General features: G+C 44.6%; 1 protein-coding gene across 3 annotated transcripts in view; it reads right to left on the bottom strand.

The window, feature by feature from the left end:
- Positions 1-22,440, bottom strand: part of STXBP5L (syntaxin binding protein 5 like) — a 448,370-nt gene that overhangs the window by 3,004 nt on the left and 422,926 nt on the right. For 2 of the 3 annotated variants that reach the window (XM_019527060.1, XM_019527061.1), the window contains 4 exons: positions 7,060-7,299; positions 5,101-5,461; positions 4,174-4,339; positions 1,334-1,445 (listed from right to left, as the gene is read on the bottom strand). In XM_019527060.1, coding sequence (XP_019382605.1) covers positions 1,334-1,445; positions 4,174-4,339; positions 5,101-5,461; positions 7,060-7,299 — 879 coding nt within the window. Of the gene's footprint in view, positions 1-1,333; positions 1,446-4,173; positions 4,340-5,100; positions 5,462-7,059; positions 7,300-11,312; positions 11,412-22,440 lie in introns of all 3 variants that reach the window. The other variant, XM_019527059.1, reaches the window with a different exon arrangement.

Below are 22,440 nucleotides of genomic sequence, written 5' to 3'. Positions count from 1 at the left end.
CCCCCCCCCCCCCCCCCCCCCGCTCCGCACTCAGCTTTTCCCTGGGCTCCTTCCTGGTGTGGAGGAAAGCGGCCCCTCCCCCGCCCTGTGTCTGGAGCTCCCTGCTGCAGGTGCTTCCAGCCCACACGGGGCTGTCGGGAGCAGGCACAGGCAGCCCCAGGTGGGCTGTGAGCGGCTGCAGCATGGGGCGCTGGGCATGGGGCGGGCAAGGGGCCGCTTCCTGCCCCCCCCTGCACTCAGTACCACCTTGTAATCTGGCCCCACAGCCAGCCTGGGCCCCGCACTGGCTCCAGGCTCGCCCATTGGGGCTGTGTGCGGCGGCAGCAGCTGCTGCCCCCCCCACATTTGCCGCACTGGGCAGTGTTTGCCTCTGCCACCTGTGGGCTGCCCAGCATGCGAGCTCCAGGCAGGCAGCAGTAGCCAACACTGCCTGGTGCAGCAAGCAGGGAGGGCCACAGCTGCTGCCATTGACGGGCAAGCCTGGAGCCGATGCATGGCTCAGGCTGGCTGTGGGGCTGGGTTACAAGCTGGTGGTGAGCACAGGAAAAATCAGCCCTTGCTCAGCCCATGGCTGGCGCCCTGCACTGTAGCTGCTTGCAGCCCATGTGGGACTGCCTGTGCCTGCTTCACACAGTGCTGTGTGGGCTGCGAGCACCTGCAGCAGGGAGCGCCAGCCATGGGGTGGGTGAGGGGTTGCTTTTCCTTGCGCTCAGCACCAGCTTCTTTCCTGCCAGCGAGCAGGGGGTCAGAGCTGTGCGTTGTTCCCCACCTATACCATAGGGCTAGGGGACACTGGGTGTGAGCGGGTGGGGAGCCAGTGGAAGCACAGGAGCCACGGGGGCCGCACCGGTGTCCCGGGACCACTGCCAATGGGGCCCAGAGTAAGGTGGCAGAAGTGCGGGGTCCCCTCTGGCAGAGGCTCCATGGAGCTGGGCCAGCTCCCTCCTTTCCCTGCTGGTGCAGCCCAGCCTGGTTCCACAGACCTCTGCCAGCCTGCGCCCCACTTTGGGCCCTACTGGTGCTGGCCCTGGGACATTGGTCCCAAGATGGTGACCAGGGGGTGGGCACCTGTCAAGGGGTGGGGCTACCCATGCAGCCCTCAACAGCCTGCCAAAACTGGGTAAGTGGCCCTCCACCCAAAATAATTGCCCGCCCCTGTTCTAGCAGAACCTGGAAGGAAAATTTTCCCTCCCTTCTCATTCAACTTTTGTGGTTATACAAACAGGCCCATTTCTGCCTTATTCCTCACCCCCCACCACTTCCCTCCATGCTTAGGGCAGAGAAGCAGCTACGTCAGCACACTGTGTTTTGTGTTGTAGGAAGCATCACTTACAGAGCTCTTCTCTGTCAAAGGTTTGTCCACTTCCTCCAAACAGCCCCTTGAGAAAGCCTCTGTTCTGGGCTTCTGGTGTTTCCACTGGGGTAAACAAATCCCCAAGCATATCCTGGCCAAAGGCAGACAAGAAAATGGGTTAGGAGCAAGCAAGTTTAGAATCATTATTTACTTTAAAGATGGAGTCACTGATGTGGGCTAGCTGGTGAACACAAAGTTACATTAATCCTGCAGCACCTTGCATTGCAAACCCGGAGCAGCACCTTGCATTGCAAAACTGGAGCCAACACCTGAATGGCAATAGTCAGCTGGTGAAAAAATAAGCCAGCTTTCCTACTATGTCGAACAGAGCAGGTCAAGCTGGTCAGGGTTACAGCCAAGGGAATAGTGGAGGGAGAAAAGAACGGCGGGCCACAGCCTGCCACTGCAAAGGATGTTGGCTTGTCTGCGCCCATTCCCTTTCTGTGTGTGTGTTTTAGTGGAGAGCAAGTTCTGCAATCAATCCATGGAGGAAGAAACACTGCGGATGAGCTCACGCGGCTACCTGCAAGCAGGAGAGGAAGCTGTGTTACTGTGCAAAGCTTGGCTGTGAGTGATGTGTTTTGCCCCCATCATGTGCCAGCCAATGAGCTCCTGGCTGCTCTGTTTTCCTCATTGCTGTGAGCTTCTGCTCAGTGCTGCTAGTGCTTAGGAAGAGGGCTCAGGACAGGCCATGAGTTTCCACCTTGGAGCTCAGGTTTAGATGCGGCTCATGTATGTACCTGCTTCTCAGCCAGCTGCTGGCTTACTTTTCACGTGGTGCCCACTCTGTGCATTCGCAAGCAGGCCAGAAGCCTGGACCTGGGTGCCGTTGGGTCCCTATACCTCTACAAGTCAGGTTTTCTTTAGACACCCATTCAGGGGGTCCTCTCCCTGGTCAGTGAAGCCCAGTGCAGGGACTGAGTGGAGCAGCCATGCCCCATGAGGTTCCCTGGGATGGAGCTGTGATCTCCCCCTCCCCTGTGCTCTCCCCCTCCTCCTGACTTCCCTTGTTCCTGTTCTAGGAAGAAAGTAAATGGCTGCACCCATTCTCTGCAGGGAAATCATTTCCCTCCTGCTGCAGGGCAGGTAGTGTTGGGTGGGGAAGAAGTGCTGGGTGGCCCCCTCTCCCTCTGTACAAGCCAAGACATATGTAGCCCTCAGGGGCAGTGCAGGGAGCCTCCACTGCTCACATGGCCACATGCCCTTCCTTGCCCGCTGCTAGCCCTTTGGAGATATGGTCAATCAATCATCCTGGCACCAAGCACTGCCCATGCGCCCTTTCTGCCTACTGCTTGTCAGTGCAAGCGTGCCTGAAACCTCAGTCCTGAGAGTGACAGAGCTCCACAGCCATTCCCACAGCCCCAGACACGCTGCTCCCCAAGGCCCAAGGGCTGGCAGCTCCCTCTTGTTCAGTTTGTAGCCCTGCTTGCTGTTAATCATACAGCTGAGCCCCTATTTTCCAGTTCTGCAGCTCATGCTTCTTTCCAAATAGCCCCACGCTACTCTCCTGGTTCAACAAATGACATTTTAATTTGCATTTTGATTGTAAAACTCTAACAGGGTGAAGCCTTTTTGCTTGGCATAAATGACTTTAATTAGACCATCTTCATAGCTGATGCATTTTAATGTGCAGTGCAATGGGAGGAACTTTCCTCACCTGGGAATCAGGGCAAAGCCAGCTCCTGTGGAAGCAGCTAGTGCAAATCGTTCACAACTTGGTCTAACCCAGTAGTGCAGACAGTCTGGGGACTTTAGCAGGTTGAAATCTGGTCTGGCCTGGCTGCCCCTTCAGTCAATTTGCTGAGACAGCTCAGCTGAGATAGTGGGGCTGTACTTACTGTTAGATTAAAAGAAGCAACACTAAAACCTGGACCATGCGTGGATCTTATGGACTCCCTACATGGTGGGGAGGGTCCCACCACTGAGGGGGCCTCCTTGGTCCCCGTCCACTTGTGCCCACATGCACGCTCCACACCTGGAAACACAGCAGTGGGCGCACACAGGCAGGTGCTCACACATGGTGCCAGAGCCCACCTCCACTCTGGTGCAGACAAGTCCCATATCTACCAATAAAGACAGACACTTCCCAGTGCCAACCACTGGTCATTTTTCAATCCCCCACATAATCTTAAAACAAGTCCTCAGAGCCGGGGTTTGGAGTATACCACCTTGACACAGCAGACAGAACAGGAGGCACCAGAGGTTGCCATGTCCAATGAACTTCCAACTTCTAGCCAATAGCAGGGGGCAGGAGCTACAAGTGGACAATTTAACTGGGGAGACTGAGGACTGAAAACTTCACAGCCACCAAGGGGTGAGTCCTCTAGGGCCAGAAGTGAATGATAGAGAAAAATGGTCTTTCACTGGAGCTTCACACTAAATTATTCTGCCACCCCAGGAAACTGGTGCTCTTTTCTTTGGAAGTGTTGGCACAAATGGCCACTTTTTTGCACACGTGACACTGCCACTGGTACAGCAGGACAATCAGACTTTCTTGATGATAGCTGGAGTGTAAGATTCCAACGCGAAAATAAAAGTATATCTGGTTTATGAGACCTGTTTGAAGAAGGGTGCAGTTACACAAGGTTTTAAACTGGAGAGCAGGGTATCTACAGATGACATCATGAAAACGATGCAAGTGGTGAGCTCAAAGCACTGCTGGCACAGAGCTGCTGGCTGCAGATGAAGGGGGCTGAGTCATGTGCAGCACTCCTCTGTGGGAAGAGCCCTCCAGCATGAGGCCACTAGCCCTCTAAAGACCTTTCCACGTTACCTTAGAGCTAAGCTGCACTCTGGCTAGCTACATGTCTGGGGCCTACCTGTAAGTTGTCACACATCTCCTGGCTGTAGGTTAGCCGCTGGATCTCTGTGGGGGAGCTGAGATACAAAGCTTGCCCTTCGTTGGTGAAACAAAATGTCCGTGCTATCCTCATATCCGTTACAGGCAAGTAGTTGACATCCAGCATAGGGCGAAGACTGGGCAGGCTGAAGAGGAGCAGATGGTTAGGTGGAATTTGCATTAAGAGACTTGATTTTACTGCACACGTTGCAAACCCACAGGTGGCTTTGTGTTTTCCAGGAACCACGTTTTGTAACTTAGTAATGTGATGTAACTTAGCAACCCACCCAACTTGGTGGTTAACTGCAGTAAATCCTAAGCAGCTGAAGCTAGCTGGGCTAATGGACATTATCCAGCAAGCAGGAGCTGGTACTTCTGTGATACACTCTCACTGTCAAATGCAATCTAGGCACTAGATGGTGAGATGGCTTTCTAACCCAGAGATCTTCTGTACTAGAGCAAAACTCCTAGAGCAAAACTCCTATGGCTTTCTTTGAAATGTGTGCATACTAAAAACATCCAGGTTTGCTCTACACAGGGAAATTACTGCCCCCTGAACTAGGCTGTGGATTACAGCACAGAAGTGGTATAGGACTAGTCCCCCCCCCCGGGTGGACACTCCTAATGTGTAGCTAGAGTGCCTTTGGGCCAAGTCGCCTGCTCCAGCTTCAAAGAGGAGCAATCTGTCTCCCACAAACAGATTGGGCTGACGTGCCCATGTGGAGAGTCACTCCAGAGTAGCCAGAGACCTGCAACTTCACACAAGGTTATTGTGCGATATCCACCCCTGGAAACATGCTCCCTGCCCTGGATCAGCCTGCTGGCACCACGGTGCTGCTGCTCACCCCACAGCATCTGACACCACTGCCTTTACCTGTTTTGCTACCCAACGGGATTAGGGAAATACCTCAGTGTCATGATATGCCCATTGGCGCAGAAGCAAGCCAGGCAGACGCTGTTACAGAGGGTCACCACGTCTGCTCGCAGCAGAAAGGACGTTTCTGTGATGTTATGAATATAAAGGCATGTCTGGGAAGGCAGTGAGAAGACTTTGGCTTGTTTCTCTGAGCAGACGACTGCAAACTGGTGCTCGCCCATGTCTTGGGAGGCGGAAGGGGAGTGCATGACAAGTTTCCTTTTTCTTGTTTTCTCATTGTCATCTGTGCTGTTTGGGTCTCTCCACACTTCATATGGCGGGTGGATCAGCGCTCCCATGCAGTCCAAGCATGCAAAGGTCAGCACTGCTCCCTTCAGCGTCAGAACCGTACCTGTAAAACAAGGTGCTCTCCTATGGGCACATGAGCTTCCACAGCCAGTTGTCAGCACTGCCCTTGCATATGCAGGAGCATCCAGGCTTTCCTTTTTGGCACGTCACAGAACGGTGCAACTCACTCTTCCCATTTTCCTGGCTGCTGCCCTTTAAGACTGCTGAATCCATTTCCTGGGTGTTCAGCCCCCTCCAAGACCTCCTATTACCAGTGTCTGTAGCTCTTTCCCTGTAACTTATTCCTTCCTGCCCCCAATCAGTCTGCTGTTCTGTGGACTCTCTCCTGTTCCTTAGTAGCTTTCTGGTGATGAAACCCCTAAACTGATCACAGTACTCTAGATCAGTGGTCTCCAAAGTGGGGTGCGCAAGACGATCCATTGGGGTGCGGGAAGAAAATATTAGAACTTCTATTTCTATAAATATACATAGGTTGGGGGTGCATGCTCAAAATTTTTTTACTGATGGGGTGTGCAAATATAAATATACATATATTGGGGGTGCGTACTCAAAATTTTTTTACCGATATGGGTGCATGATCAAAAAAGTTTGGAGACCACTGCTCTAGATGTGGGCACAGGACTACAACATCTCTGCTCGGTGGCCAGATATGTCCATGCATGCAGCCTGCATTTACATTAGCTTTTTTTCTGGACACCTCCTCCTTAAACTCATGGTCAATCTGCTCCTACTGGCAACTGTAGGGTTTTCCATGTTCCAAGTGTCCCCTCTCATACAGTGTCTGCTTCCAAGCAACCAAATTTCTTGCTTTTTTGCCTCATTTCTGCTCTCTCATGCCCCCACCCTGCCCTTGCCTGTGCCTCCTCCCAATTCAATATCCATTGTGAGCATCAGTATTCTTGCAATACTAAGATTCCTAACCATGTATGAAACTCAGGCCTGCCTCATTTCTCAAACTCCTTGGTACAAAACGTTAGCTTTTTCAGTCCTACCACTGAGACTGCCCTAAGAGGGAGTTATGTCCTAGCGAGGCAGTAAAGGATTAGCAGTCAGGAGCTCTTAAGTTAGGGCTTTATTTCTGGCTCTCTCTCTAATACTGAAAAAGTCATTTATCTTCTGAACCTCTGCTGGCCCCTCTACAAAACAGGGAGCAGCTCCTTACATCACAGAGGGCTTTGAGTACTGATTCATGTTGGCAAAGAACTTGACGTTTTAAAATTGATGTCTGTCAGACGTTATTAACAAAACTAAAGACACCTTCTTCTAGAGATTACAGATATTTTGCTTACTATCTGTCTTAGTTTGACTTTTGCCAAACTCAGTAGCATCCCAAAGGTACTGTCTTCCTAGTGGGTAAAGTATCTGTTTTTGCAACCTGAAAAAAATTCTTCCAGTTTCCAGGTCCTTGCAGGGGATGCATGGAATTTTACACAAGCTCTGTTCTTCAGAACTGACACTACAGGCTGCCGTATCTCTGTACAGTGCAGCCAGCATTGCTGTGAGCAACTCTTTGTACCCTTCCGGCTGCACCCTCTCAGTGTAATGAACTATCATGGGTAAATATATTCACGAGAGCAGGGCTTTCAGCCACATGCCCTCCCTTGCTAACAAGACAAAGAACAGGAAAACAAGGACTCTTACCACTTGGAGACACCATGACTGGCTCTGTCAGCCTTAAATCATCATTAGGTGGCAGATTGAGGGAGAGGATTAAGACCATACCAAGGCCTGTTCCAACCCAGAGACAGGGGGAGAGAGCAGAGTCATTCTTCCGGGCAAAGGACTCCATGAAGTACAAAGATGTGATCGTTTCCTTTGACTCCTTGTCGATGCTGGAGACACTTGAGCTTCGGGAACGGCTGAAGGAGTTTTCCCGGTTTTCTGTTTAGACAGGGCAAATACAACAAGGCAGATATGAGCTGGCAGGACCAGAGTGTGCGCACATATGTGAGCATGTATTTGCACAGAAAATGCAAATGCCTGAGAACAGGGATTATTTGGCTTGCTGCAAACTGGGTGAATATTTTGATGCTTGGTATTAATTTCTTGGTAGTGCAGAAATAGCAGTGTAAAGATGCGGTGGAACCTCTCCAGCTGCATGTCAGAAATAGCTGCTTATTACAGATATTTGCATAAACTAATTGGAATTTGCTCCAGTCTTGGCTCAAAGGACCTCTTTTAAGCTGCATGAAACAATTCCAGACCCACATGTTACCAATCCATGTAAAATTAAGCCATATATCTTGTCTTTATGGGGCAGGAAGGAAGGGCTCAGTGCCAGCACTGCTGTCTTGTGGCCTATGTCTCACACAGGGGTACTACTTACACTGAGTTTAAAGCAACCCTCCTTTGCTTGTGATAGCAGCAGCAGCTGCTCTCGGAGAAGATATTTTCTTGCCTTTCACCTGACCTTGGTTTTACATATTGTGTAGGAGCAGGAACATCTCTTACTGCAAATCAATCCCACCTTCCTACTCAGTGGAGTGAAGTAATCATCACTCAGTTCCTGAGCCGAGTTAAGACAACAGTACAGGATTGAAGGCTTCGTACTAGGTTGAAGGCAACGGTGACTGTCAATTAGAGATAGACACATACTGTCCCCTCTCCAAACTCATGCTTACAGGGTAAGACCCCAAGGACCTTTTTCTCCTAGTCCTGTCCCCTACACTACAGCCACAGAGAAAAGCCCATCTCCATCCTCTCTATAATCACCCTTCAGGTATTTGGAGACTTATCAAATCCCACCTCAGTCTTCTCTTCTCCAGGCTAAATAACCCATGCTCTTTCAACCTTTCTTCATAATTCTCACCTCCCAGGACCCCAATCATTTTTGTTGCCCTGTGCTGGACTCTTTTTAAACTGTCCACTTTTTCTTGAAGTGGGGGGCTCAAAACCGGACACTCCAGGTGACGTTTCACCACTGCTGAATAGAGTGGAAGAATCACTTTCCTTGATTTGCAAATGATGCTCCTGTTAATATAACCTAGGATGCTGCTGGCTTTCTTTGGTAACCAAAGCACACTGTTGGCTCATATTCAGCCTATGGTCCACTGTAACCCCCAAGTCCTCCTCAGCAGCACTGCAACTAAGCCAGTCGTTCCCCAATCTATATGTGTGCACACGGTTATTCTGTTCCAAATGCAGGATTTTTCACAGTCCTTGGTGAATCCAGTCTAGTGGCTTGTGGACCATTTTTCCAGTCTATCCAGGTCATTCTGGAGCCTATCCCTGCCCTCTGGAGTGTCTGCAGTTCCACCAACTTGGTGTCATCCACAGACCTTCTAAGTATGCACTCTGCCAGCTGTTGGTTGAAGAGGTGTCCCAGTCCCAGACAGGCAGAGAACTTGAGAATGCCAAACACCACCTTCCTTATACCGCAAAATGTATTTAAATATAGTCCCCTTTAACAGGTAGCACTAATGACAGGATAGGGTAAAATTCCAATATAACAGTATTCAGGCTGCAAAAGACACAGGAAGGACAAATACGTCTGTGCAACCTGTGTAGGTGACTTACAGAGCACTTAAAATATATGATGTGCCATTTGCATGTGTCACAGGGTTTTTTCCTTTCTTTAAATAAGAAGAAATGTTCTTGCTCTCGTGCAGTACAATTAACTAATACCTTTTAGCAGAACTGACATTAATGGGTATAATCTTGGGGACACTTTTGGGAACATGCCATGCTATTTTTCTTAAATACACTGCTCAGATTGAATATCAAAAGATCAGCATGACACATCACTCAAACTTTGGTGTCACTGAACATTTCTGAACAGAAAAACCTAACTTGGGAAAGGTCACAATCACTGTGTGAGGTTCTCAGGCTGCTCTAAAACAAAGCAAAAAAACTCTCCCCCTTCCTGGAGTTTATTAACTGTATTATAAAATTCATTATAGGCCTCTCCCAGGGGGGACGGGACCCTCCTCAGAGACCATGCCCTGAGTCCTCTCCCTAGACACCCTTTTGTTTTTTGTCCAAGAGTGGTATAAAAGCACCTTCCTCAGTGGGTCAGCAAAAGCCATCACAGGTTTCTCCAGCCAGACTGATACCTGCTAACAGGGAGGACTGGGACAGGCAAATGCCGCCAGCTTCCCCCTTGTGCTATGCAAAGGGCACACTCTCTGATTTCCTTTCTGCATAACCTAACTCTCAAACTTCTGGAGTGATGGGAGGTCCTGACATCTGCAACACGTTTTTCTCCCTAGTCATGAACCAATATCAGGGTTTCTCATGGATACACCCTGGAACTCAAGATAGACTGAATATCATTCCCTGCCCCCTCCCCCTTGTTTTACACAGGCTAGGCCCACTTACATGGATAGGCCTGGTGTCTCTGTGGACACCGGAGATCTACATGGACTCTGAAATCTCAAGGGGAAATCAAGCTATACTATGCCCCCTGCACCACAGCCTGGGTGTACCTCCAGTCCTTTGGGTGGGCTCCCATTTTCCCTTCTATTTTACAGATTCTTTTCCTACTGGGAGATCCAGAGCCTTGGCCTCAGTGGGCGTATATCTCTCTATCCCCATAGACAACAAGGGACAAGGGTTTTGTACATGCTGGAGTTCCTCAGTGGCTACAAAAGTCTGGAGGCTTCTCCCCAATTTCTGCAACTGAATTTTCTTTCACAATCTGCTTTCTCAAGAAAACACATAATAGCAGGGGCTGCAAATTCCCCCAACCAGCTGCCTGAGTCTCTGTATTCATTCCCTGCCTTGTGGTCCCTGAGTCTCTTCAGTTCTCTCCCCAAGAACTGCTCCATGAACTTGTCCTATAGATCTAACACTGAGGTCTCTCCAGCAGTTAGACACGCAAACACTCTGAAATGTTCACCCCAGCACGCAGACAGCAGCAGTAGCCGTTGACGCCTCCAAAGGCCTTGGAGTCATCATTCCCTTCGTGAACAAAGAAGAACTAATCTGCACTGGCAGCCCAGGTGAGTGACTGAGTTATCAAACCTGTGGGGCATCAGCTCCCAGTATTGTGGCTCCTGTTCCTTTTGGTCTCCTTCACAAATTTACCCCCCAAACTAGCAGCAGCTGTAGTGTGGCCACAGTTCGGTCAGCTGTCACTTCTCTTGTGTCACCCAGTCCAAGATTGCTTCCATTTTTGCCCTTATGCACCTCTCTCGAGGTGCTGTTGGCTGGCAGCACTAAGAGGAGGAGCTATCCTCAGAATGTCTCCTCCAGGGAAATCTACCTGCTCTTCCTTCTCGTTTCCACTGATGTTAATAGAGCTCCAGGTCTTTCCTGGACACCTGGAAAAGCAGCTAGAAACATGGGAGGAGTAGCAATGATGACAAGCCAAATCATTTGGACCTCCCAACAGGTGCTTCCTGTACTACAGTTTGCGAAGTGCTGGTGTCATTGGACCACAGGCACCTGAGAGCTAAGGTTTGCTTACCTGATACATAACTAGTGCATAGCAACATGTACCATGTACAACTGCTCTACATACAGTACACTAGTATTAAATTATGAGAATCAGCAAAATAACTAGTAAGTCCATCAGAATGGCACTGCCCACTTCAGGAAAGACCCCAGTTCTCTTTCCCGCCTAGTGCAGTGGGGCTGGACCCAATGATCTTATGAGGTCCCTTCCAGCCCCTAACATCTATGAATCTATAAATAACTGCATTCATTCCCTTAGTGTTTCCTCAGCATGAACCATCTTATCTTTCAGAGCATTAAGCTAACTGCTATTTTACATTCCAGCTGTAAACAGGAGTTAGTTTATGGAAAAATGTTGCTAATAAATAAAATCAGTACTTTACTTGTGCATGATGTCACCAAAACACGGGACCTCTGTTACCCACCTCACCATGGCAGAAAAAAAAACAGGATACGTCAACTAACATGCTAAAAAGGAAGCCATTTTTTTCAAGTCTTACCTTTGTCCATCCATGAGCAAGCAGTAAAGTGACGCTCGTCGTGTGAGAATGTACTGATTCCATGTAATTGCTGAAGCATTGCCCGTCTGGAAATGTAACCTACTGCCACAAAAACGCATGCATTGCAAAAGGACAAGAACAATTGAGCCAACCATCATCATGACATTTATACGAAAGCAGCCCTGAGCAGTTACAATCCTAGCACTGTTTCCTTGGCTGACACAGTAGTCCTGCTGCAGTGTGCTGGTGACTTTAGAAGGTTTGATTTTGTTTTTTGGAGTGTTCAAAAGATAATTCAAGAATAGCATTTTCTGTCTTTTAGTTCTTTTGAAATAAAATCCAATCTTGCCACCCTTGCTGAACACCCTCTTAGCAAATATTTTTTTCTCTGGGCTTATTGGGAATAACACTGCAGTTTCCTCACTTCCCCATGCAGTTAAAAAAAATGAGAATGGTAATGAAAATGAACGTGGGTGCTTTTGATTTATGCATAAGGGGAATATTCTCCTTTCTCTATACACATTTACTGATGCAAGGGCTTTGAAAGGGGAATATATCCCTGTATCATCTCCTCAATGGTGGTGTTACTGTGATTATGTCAAAATAACAGAATAAAGACTAACGAGGAAACATAAAATCCTTCATTTTTATGGTCAGAAATTGTGAAAGCAAAAGTATCACTCAGTATGCAGAATGCAAGAAAAATACCAATGACCAAGATGAACATTTTCACTGTATGATATACATTCACTATTAGAGACCTGCAATCTATAGTCAACTACTTACTGTTCATTTGTAGTTTTATAATGTACAGTGTTAAATTAATCAATTTTATATTGATGTATTTAAACTGATCTGTTTATAAATTCTGTCTAAGAATAACATCAATACTGCATACAAACCCAGGAAAACCTGGAAGCAAAGCTAGGCAGTCAAAAATATTTATACTCTGGGTTTGCATATTTCTGTAAGTTCCAAGTCCTAAATCTGTGATATAACAGAAGCCTGTGAAAATATCAAAACACTCTCTTGTCAAAATTTTAATACTGTTTTGTTTTAATGAAGTCCACTATTTCATAAATATCCAAATTACTGATTTAAGCCGGGGCAGATCTCAGATAGTGATTGTAAACAAACATCCATAAAATTAATCTTCAAATATTATTTCAAAGATAGAATCACCACACAGACATAGACAGGGACTGAACCAAATCACTGACGGCAATGCTTCAGCAACACAGAGGAGCAAAAGGATAGGAGCTAACATCACAGGGTATTCAAACAATAAAGAGCAGTACACATATATCTGGCTAAAGAAACGTCTCTAAATGCATTTTACTATTGCCACTCTAAAGCTACATTATGTTTTAAAGCAATGCACTAGAAAGCAGCAGAAGCTGTTTAAAAACAAAAAAGTGCCAATGCAAAACTATTGGGAATTTTAGAGAGCCTGCTGAACTGACTCAGGCACATTACCCTGCTTTGGCCTTTGGACTGCTTTGGTATGAATGTGAACTCGCTCCTAAATCTATTATCCTAGAACCCAATTAAGTGAGATGCCCAGGCCTAACAGGAACAGGCCTCAACATTATTTAATAGTTGCTAAAGATATTTAACACCTTATTCTCTACCACATTGCACCAGTTGAAACTGTTGCATCTCCAATGATTTCAGTGGCTTTATACCGGTGTAAAGCTGGTGTAAAATGACAAAGGTTCCAGCTCTTTAAAAACATACAGACTTAAGCCACAATGGTTTTTTTAAATCTCTATTCTGCTTCCTCTAGAGTGTGGGTAAATTTAGGCCTGGGTTTTTGTTTGGCATATTTTAAAACCATAAAGAGAGACAGTGAAAGCAAAAATGCCATCTGATATGAAGCACAAGATGCAGTTATGCATTTTCATTGCAACAGGCACTTAGTTCTGTAGATGTTAAATACCGGTATCTAATGTCAGGGTCTACTGTATGAGCCACTTGCCTTTACTAATATGATTAAAATGTTTTCACATTCAAAACAGTATGGTCATGATCTGAATTTAGGATTAAGGCACTTTTAGAATTTCAACTGTTGGCACCTAGGGTTTTAATTTGAGATCTTATTTGATTTAAAGAAACAAACTCTGTAGAGCTTAGACCAGAGTCCCAAACTGCTTATCACAACCTAAAATATCAGCTCACACAAAAGCAATTTCTGTTTATGTTATGTTGTTTATATGGCAGGCATATTTTTCTAAGATTTTAGGTGAAGCACTCTAGGGTAGAAGAGTATAAAAGAATGACAGAGGAAAAAGTTAACTCCTCATATAGGGTAGGAGCCAAACCATGTTATTTTGCATTATGAAATGCAGTCTGGAACATTTACAGTGAAACATAAGCTCTGATGGGTTTTTTACTTGCATACTTGTGTGTGTTATACCTATTAGTATGTACAGAAACTATGAAATACTTCATATTTGTAAAACACTTGGAATAGCTTTTGACCTGTAATATTAACGTCAGAAATAGGAATACAGTTCCCCCGCCTGCATGTGTATAACTCCTTGAGATATGCTAACTGGAGCTTCAGAAGCACTAGGGAACATCAACTTGAAAGAAGTTTTAAAATTAACTTGGATATTGGAAAACAATTGGAAGGGATGTCAGGATGTCACTTAATGTAATCCTCTGCTCAAGCAGGCATCATCCCTGTCTAAACCATCCCAGACCTGAGCTTAAGAACTTGGAGTGAGAGTCCAAAACTCTCTAAGCAATTTGTATTGGTCCTTAATCACATGCACAGAAGCTTCTTCCTAATACCAAATGTTCTTAGTTAACAGCCTTCCATTTTTATTTACTTAAGAAATAAGAAAAATGGGAATCTGTATATGAGAAGAACCACACTGAGGAAATAGTCTCAGATCCCTTCCTCTTGTTTACTTAAACTCAAGACAACGGTGGGTTACCAACATTTTAACAAAAGAGTCTTCCTCTTTTGCCTGTGAAAATTCCCATGTACATGCCAAGAGATGCATGTACTTTTACAGAGAAGCAGGAGTGAATGGGAGTAATTTGTTTGTTTTCTAAGTTAAACAAAAAATACTTTTTCATAATAAAAAAACCCAAGGAAGGATGCAATACCACTGGGCAAATTTACACCAGTGCACTTGGCTAGAAATGTTACTACTCTGTTTTGAAACAATTTACTGAGTATGTAGCACAGGGCTCAAGTTGGGTAGTTTATGATGGGGCACAAGGAGCATTAACAGATGGGCAGGCCCCCACTCTAACTCATGGTGTTTTACATAAAGTGCCCTGAGTTAAAGCCCCCCGGCATTTGCCTGTTGGTGCGGGGGAGGATCAAGCCTGCTTACAGGAGCCCAAGGAGCTTGCCTGCAATGGAGGACCCACTCCTTTCCCCCAGCCCCCAACCAAACTTGGTTTTGACTTGCACTGAATAAGGTGGGGCAATCATTTACACATGCAGTTTGAATGGCAGTTAATTTGAATTAGTCTTGATTGTCCCAGGACAAAGCGTTTATTTGGGTAGGTTCTTATGGTGGGACAATGGGCTCAAATATCTGGAGGATCCTGGAATAAAAGCCTTTGTCCTAGGGGAAATTAGTCATCCTTATTTGACCTGAGTTAGCAGTGGCCAGAAATGGAAGGACTCCACCAGACTCTGGGAAATCCCCCTCATCCCAATGGTGAATGGCAGGGATGAGATCAGTGGGAGTAGACAGAACAGCCCCTTCCCAGGGGTGCTTAAGGCCTTCCCCACTTCTTTCTCCTTCTATTGCTGGATACACCTGTGCAAAATAAATGTAAATGCTACCACAATGGACCCGATTCATGAGCTGAACTAAGCTTATGCCGCCTTGGCATCCTGATAGTTTTCCCCACTGAGAAACAAAGACTGTTTCTGTGCCCACTCTCTTTTCCACTTGCTCCAGACCCTACAGTGCTGGAGATGGAGAGCTCAGCTATAGCCAGCACTGATCTTGAAGGCATTGTGTAGATTAGCTGTCCAAGTTCCCGAGTTCAAGGTTTTGATAAACTTCCATTTGATTGGGTGAGCCAGGAAGGAATCTTAAGTAATCCTCAAACACTTGGTTTTGTCTGTGGAGAGAGACAATACTATCAGCATAGGGGAGAATGGGGTCTGTTCAGCCCACGCATCCAGGTACTGAAGGCCAACATTTGCTGTCATCTATCTAGGAAGTTTTCCCTTCTCACAGCTGCTACGTACTTTTACTGATGAAGAAGGATCTGTTCCCTTCTTTAGGAGCCTGCTAGATGTTTTATGAATAGCAGCTATTTTTTTAAATGAAGAGAAAAGAAAAGGTTGAGTCTGTGGGAAAAGATTCAGGTCTAAGCTTTTGTGTGTAACTAGTGCAGAATCAAGGCCATTTGAAAATGCAACAGTCTGAGATGCAGAAAGGCTCCCTATTGCAAAGTTTTTGAGTCTCTCCATGGGGTGGACGGAAGCACTGAGAGCTGATGATCTGGAGCAACAATAAAATTAAAAAGGTGTGATTTTCTCCAGGGCTAAGGAAGAATCTTAGAGGAACAAAAGGCAGACTGGGTTTCAACTCTATCACAAGGAGCCTGAGAAAGGTAAAAGCAAAAGGAAAGACCCTCCAACGAAGGAGGCCTAACAGAGATTCCTGTGGATGCTAAGATACTTAAGCTACTGAACTGTAATTTATCACAGCTAGAACGTAACTTAATGACGGTGATGAATGTAATTAGAATAATTAGCTAAACCTGTTTTGGAGATTTAAAAAAATTGTCACAGAAGCACTGGCACTAACATATATATTCATCAACAAAGAGTTTAATATTTCAGACAATGTAAGCCCATGAAGGTGGGGGAGGAGGGGCTCTTTTTTTTCAAGAAAATAGCCCAGTGTCTTATGCTTCCTAAGTATAGACTATGGAAACAGTTTTATATTTTGATTGAAAAAAAACGTCAAGATTTCTTTGTGATTATAAGTGGCTTCACAAATGGATTTGTAGCCAGAGTCTGGTCAAGGTGGAGATAGACCCTAAGGCTTTGTATGCTATAATACAGAAACCCTGGTCCATGGCAGTATCTAGACTTCTGAAAATGATCACAGAAGTGCAAAATACTTATTGAATGCAAACTGTAGGGCAGGCTTATCTATAAAGAATAATATCTAAAAAGAATGAAAGGAGGAAGGTGTATAACTCAAACCCTTCCATTTCCAACACAAATTTTGACAAGCTCAGGCCAGAAACACAAGATTACTCAGCCTTTCAAGAGCCTTAGTAATTTTAGATGGCTGGCTGGACGAAAGATCCTTCAAGCATAAAAGTGTATCGGGCCTGTAAAAATGGAAATGTCATTGCATCTGTCATGGAAGTCCAGAACAGTTAATTACAGATAATGGCCCATCTCCCGTTAAGAGTGCATCTTGGCAGCTCTTGTTGACTTTGAGTTCAAACATACCACTTCAAACTTATATACATTTGGAAACAGAATTTGTGTTAAAGAAAAAAGACTGAGGCAGCTTCAAGAGGTCTCTGCTTAGCCCTACCAAAAACAGCAGTACACTTCCTACTGCCTTCTTAGAAACACCTATTCAGGGCTTACAAGAAGAAGGATAAAAATCTGAGTTATAATACTGAACAAGCCTTTCCAGCCACAGACAAGTAACTGTGGAGCAATTAAAAAGGCACACACTAAAAAGTAGAAAAACATTGGTATAATAAGAATGCCAGGTAGCCCCACTGCAAGGATAAGGAAACAAAAGATGTAAAATAGAAAGTGACTGATATCTGCCAATGTAACAACCACAGCATCTGTGCCAAGGCAATATGCCATAACTAGTGCCTGGTTTAAGTCATTGGCCCAACCCGCTAATATTGTGGCTTGATCATGGCAGGGGCCACCATTTTCATGCCCAGATCATGGCACCCCCTTCCCTACTCCCGAGGCTTCTGTTTAGCTGAGAGGGCAGGTTTAGGGCCTGGTGTAATTGCAGCAGTAGAGGCTTTGCTCCCAAGGCCTCTGACTGCTGCTGAAAAGGGACAGGGGGAGGAGAAAGTTTGGGGATGGGTAAGGGAAGGGCTGTTTGCTCCTCTGGACAGGAAAACTGGGTGGCAGAGAGGGGCTGGGGGCACTTGAGGGCTGCCTTGGCAGACAGCCCTGGCACCAGGTAGGAGAGGGTTGTTTGTTCCTCCAGGTGGAAAAACGGAGGCATGGGGAGTTGGGGTATTTGGGGGCTGCCTTGGCAGATGACTCTGGTACCAGGTTGTGGGGGGAGCTGTTTGCTTCTCCGTGTGTGTTCTCTCCCCCTGCCCCCAACCCCCGACGTCCCAGTTTTCCAGCCTGGAGGAGCAGACCTAGTGTGAATTGAAAAATGCAATTTGCTATTAAATGCCATGATATGGGAGTTCCCCAGCAAGCAGCCATACTGTGGCATTTTGTTGCAAGTCACATCTTTCAAGCAAATCACTTAATTTCATGATTTTCACAAAAAATGCAAAATTGCGATTTAAGCTAAGCCCTAGCCATAACCAAACATGACAGATCGGAAGGAAGGAAAAACACCTGAACACATCAAAGAGGCAGGCAATTTTCTGAAAACATCCAGAACACTCCTGAGAGTATTTATGAATTGATATTGTTAATACCTGCCCAATGACAATGAAAAGCACCAGAAGCAGCAAAGATAGGCTTCTAGATGGTATTTCCAACTCAGCAGCTAATGGGTTATTGCCTGTGCTACTGCAGAATCATTATAGTTCAAAGACAGTAGCTATTGACAAATATGCCGTCAAAGCAATTTCTGAGTGCTGGTTCACAGAGGAGTGTACATGCACACACATAGGGTTCTCCCATGGCATCTTACTCTTGTTCTTTAGGGCAGGTCTACTTTGCTCCCATATAGTCTAGGACCTCTACCTTGACCTCCTGATCCAGCACATATCAAAGCCAAGGAATTGGTCACTGTAGCTAGTTGACTACAGCCCCGAGAGCACAGCAAATCTCTGGTTCTCTTTTTTAGGCATAGTCAGTTAGCTAGACTGATAAATTGCTGGGGTTTGGTACATGCTGGGCAGGAATGGCTTGAGTGTGCTTCTTGGTAGTTTTCCCGCACTCAGAGTAGACAGGCCCTTTGTGTCAATATTTTCCTTAAGTTACAAACAAAAATCATTTTGGACCGATGGTGCATATCTTACATAAAGAAACACATTTTGAGCCACTTCAACCACACTGAGATCCTTGTCCATGCTTGGATCTCCCCTCTTTCATGTGGAAAGTGGACTTCGAGGATTTTGTAGCATTGTCTCTTAGGCCAGGAGAGAAGACATATTTACACTGATGTAATAGTTATACCAAGATCCAGAGTGGACAGACAACCAGAATACCTGCATACAGTAGCCACTATTACAGTGCCTTGCCAGCAGCTGGTGGAGTAGCAGTAATAGCTTATTTGTCTTGAACAAATGTTTACTTCAGAGAAGCTGCGGAGAGACAACACTAGGCTAGCGACCTGAGGGAGGGCACCGCATGCCTGACAGATGGCCAAACTTCTCTCCCAAGTATACTGTGTTTTTTATTGTAGCTGTGTTAGTTTAAGGACGTAGGCAGGTAAAGTTCTTTGAGTAGATGTGATATCTTTTATTAGAACAACTGACTAGTTGGAAAAAACTTCTTAGCAAGCTTTTGGGTGCAGCCATCCTTCTTCAGGCACAGTACAGCCGAGACATCCTATGCCTGAAGAAGGGTGGCTGCGCCCAAAAGCTTGCAAAGAATTTTTTTCCAACTACTCAGTTGGTCTAATAAAAAATATCACATCTACTCAAAGAACTTGGCCCGCCTACCACCCAAGCATACAGTTGTTCCAATATTAAAAAAAACCAAACCCTTGACTCTCCTATATTTCCTGGACCATCAAAGCTATAACATCACTGACCCAGTGTCATGTACATTGGTATGGTTTTGCCAATTTCTAGTTCTGCACCAACCTTCTTCACTGGATTGAACAAAATTATACCAGTGTAAGGATTTATGCAATTTGTCTGCTCCTTTTTTGCACTAGGGTAAAGGCTGGTTACTCTAGTGTTAATGTGCTGTCTATCTTGACCCGCTGTGGAAGACTCCTTCTATGGTCTGAGATCTGCGCAAGGGAAAGATCCCGGGCAGGCCAAGTGGACCAAGGTAGCATTGCCACAGAAGTTCAGTGAAAATGTTAATACAACCCCATTCTGTGCCAACTTGTTTTAGCCAAAATCCTTAGGAGTTCCTGCACCCAGAGGAAGGAGGCAGCTGGGCCCAGAGCTGAGGCAGGAGCCTTATCCCTGATGTTTGATTTCAAAGGCAGCACATTAAAAAAAGCAGCAGTGGTTCTCTTGCAGTATTTTTATCCCAGACAATGAATGAGAACCTAAAAATGAAAGTGATGAGGCAAGTTTCATTTTCTAATCTGAGAGCAATAAAAAAGTGTTATCTTATATAAATAATTATACAATATAAACAGCATCTGCTGCAAAATGTATGTTAGGTTGTAAAAATGTGGTCGTTTTTAACAACCCAAGCTGTTATTTAGAACACAAGGAAAGGATTTTGGCTTTAAGGTGTATAATTCTGAAACTCAGTTACAGTCACAGAGGACTCATTTAGGAAACTAAATGCTGAAGTGGAATTTGTTATACCAAAGGTTTCTGATAAATTACATGGTGCTAACGAGAGATATTTTAATGCACCAAAATGGAAGCAGATTTGTCAGAAGAATTAAGGGCAGAATTGTTCAGGATCAATAACAGGCTATTACCAGCTGGCAAGATTCTCTTCTTACTTGTCTTGTTAGACAACAAGTTCAGAAGCCAGTGAGCTTATTAGTGCAGCTATGAAAATAACACATTTTTGAAAGCTGATAAGCCAGAAGTCGTTCTGGAAAGTTTGTCAAGTTTAAATAGCATGAGAAGCGTATGAGAAATACTGTACTAGCTGTCCAGCAACAAATGTTAACAAATGACAAATCTGATCTACAAATTATTTCTTTGGAAAAACAAGCTCTGAGGCTGAGATAATAGTTGGAAGACAGTGTCTGTTGGCTCAGAGAGGTATTTAAAAAAATCCTACTCGTATCTGAAAAGCTTTAAAACTTTCAAGATCAAGCTAAATTCACCATCTCTCTGTCACTATGAAATATTTTAGTTGTTTCTTTCTCAAGGAGTCTGTAAAAGTTCATATCATATATGAAGCAGAACAGTTTGAAGTAGCTAGATGAGCGTAAGATTACACAGTTCTCCTTCTCAAGCCAATTTAACTAATGGCAGGGCTCATCAAAAGCATTTTAGGTAAGATATATCTTTACCCAAAGGATCCCCCTCAAACCAAGAGGCAAGAAGAATCAAGGAGACATCTTCAAGGTAATAAGGAAAAAGAATCTCTAATATAAAGTTCAACTGAAAAATAATGGATACGCTGGGAATATGCAACTCTTTTTTCATTGTATGAAAAGGTCAGATCAGGTTAAGTGGTTATTGTGCAATATGGAAAAATATGGTTGGTTTATTATTTTAAGTATATTGGGGTCAGGGGATGAATTTGATTACCTTATTGAATCAGTGATCCCATGGGAGAAACAGTAGGCACTGAAAGGGGCAATTAAAGTCATTAGCAGAGACTCAGTGTAGTAGGAGTCCCCTTAGAAACAGGTATCTGACTTTTCATTGAAGGATGTTTGCTACTCATGACAAGTGCTTAAAGTTACTCAGACTGTAATCCATAAAGACCCATTAAAAGTTCTTCTCACACCTAATAAGAATGGAATAAATACCTTTTTACCAAATAGATGTCTTTGTTCTGACTTGGAAACACCATTTCTTTTTCTTTAATGTAGCAAGGGAATAAAATTTATACTCTGGTTCACCACTTCAGAGAACAGTCAGTCAGTTCTTGCAAATTGCATATGCTGCTTAGTGTAGCATAAATTCCTATACTATGGGTGAAATATTGACATCCAGTCAAGAAAAGCTTAGCACAGTTTCTTAACAGCTTGGCCAAAGGGATTTCAGTCAGTCTGAACTATAACGAGTTATTCTGGACAAAGTATTTGTTCTCAATATTTTCTCTCTCAAATCCTGTTGTTTTTTAAACCACATCACTCTCTGCTATAGCATTTAATATAAGCCCCCCACTGAGATGCATCAAATAGGTCAAAGCAATGCATATAAAAATTCAGGATGCATGAAAAGCTGTTGAGTGTCATTCATTCAGTGCTTATCAGTTACTAAAACTGAAAAGCAAAAGAGCAAATGCGGCAGATTTCTTTTTCCAGTGTTTAACCTAAATGCATGGACATAACACCCTAGGTTTGTTTCCAAAATGCAAGTCTTTTAAAAGAACAGTTTCTTGCCAGTATTAACAAGAGAGTATAAGTCACAAGCAGGCTGGTCATTGTAGTCAACTGAACAGCAGTGTTGTATGCATGCTTGGAACAGGTGTGTGCACATATATTATACATACATATACAAGCATACTCATATACATAGAGTTTATTGTAAAATACCCTAATCAGATTAGTCTTCTATTGACATCCAGTCAAGAAAAGCTTAGCACAGTTTCTTAACAGCTTGGCCAAAGGGATTTCAGTCAGTCTGAACTACAACGATAGTTATAGTGGTAGGGAATACTGGGTAAAGTTTATTTCAGTGACATTAGTGAAAATTAAAATATTAGTGATACCATTTCACTGACACCACCAACAATTTTAAATATTCTTTTGCTGTTATCAGTGAAATTTCAATGTTCCTTTACTGACAAGGAAAGTTAAATAATTATCTCTGGAATGGTTTAAAACTTTATCTGATAAAACAGATCTGTATTATAATTTGCTACTTACCAACTCAGCAAGGTGCCTTGTAATCCATTATCAAAAAGTGCCATAAGAGAGCTATGTTTTATTACTGTGACTGCTAATAAGAAATTTTGAAAAAGCACTTGTGTGAATTCACAGGAGAGGGCTGTTATTATTCATTAATAGTATATAATAACCACAGATGTGTCTCACTCCAGACCAGAACTGAACCACTGATTAGCTTAAAGTTACATTTAAGTTTGCAGAAGGCTTATTTTTTGACCAGGGCGAAATATTTCATAGATTTCACAGACATT

Source organism: Gavialis gangeticus, unplaced genomic scaffold (assembly GCF_001723915.1).
Source record: "Gavialis gangeticus isolate Ggan-Ray unplaced genomic scaffold, GavGan_comp1, whole genome shotgun sequence".
Taxonomy (NCBI): domain Eukaryota; kingdom Metazoa; phylum Chordata; order Crocodylia; family Gavialidae; genus Gavialis; species Gavialis gangeticus.
Note: the sequence above shows the minus strand (reverse complement) of the source record. Positions and strands in the feature narration are given on the sequence as shown.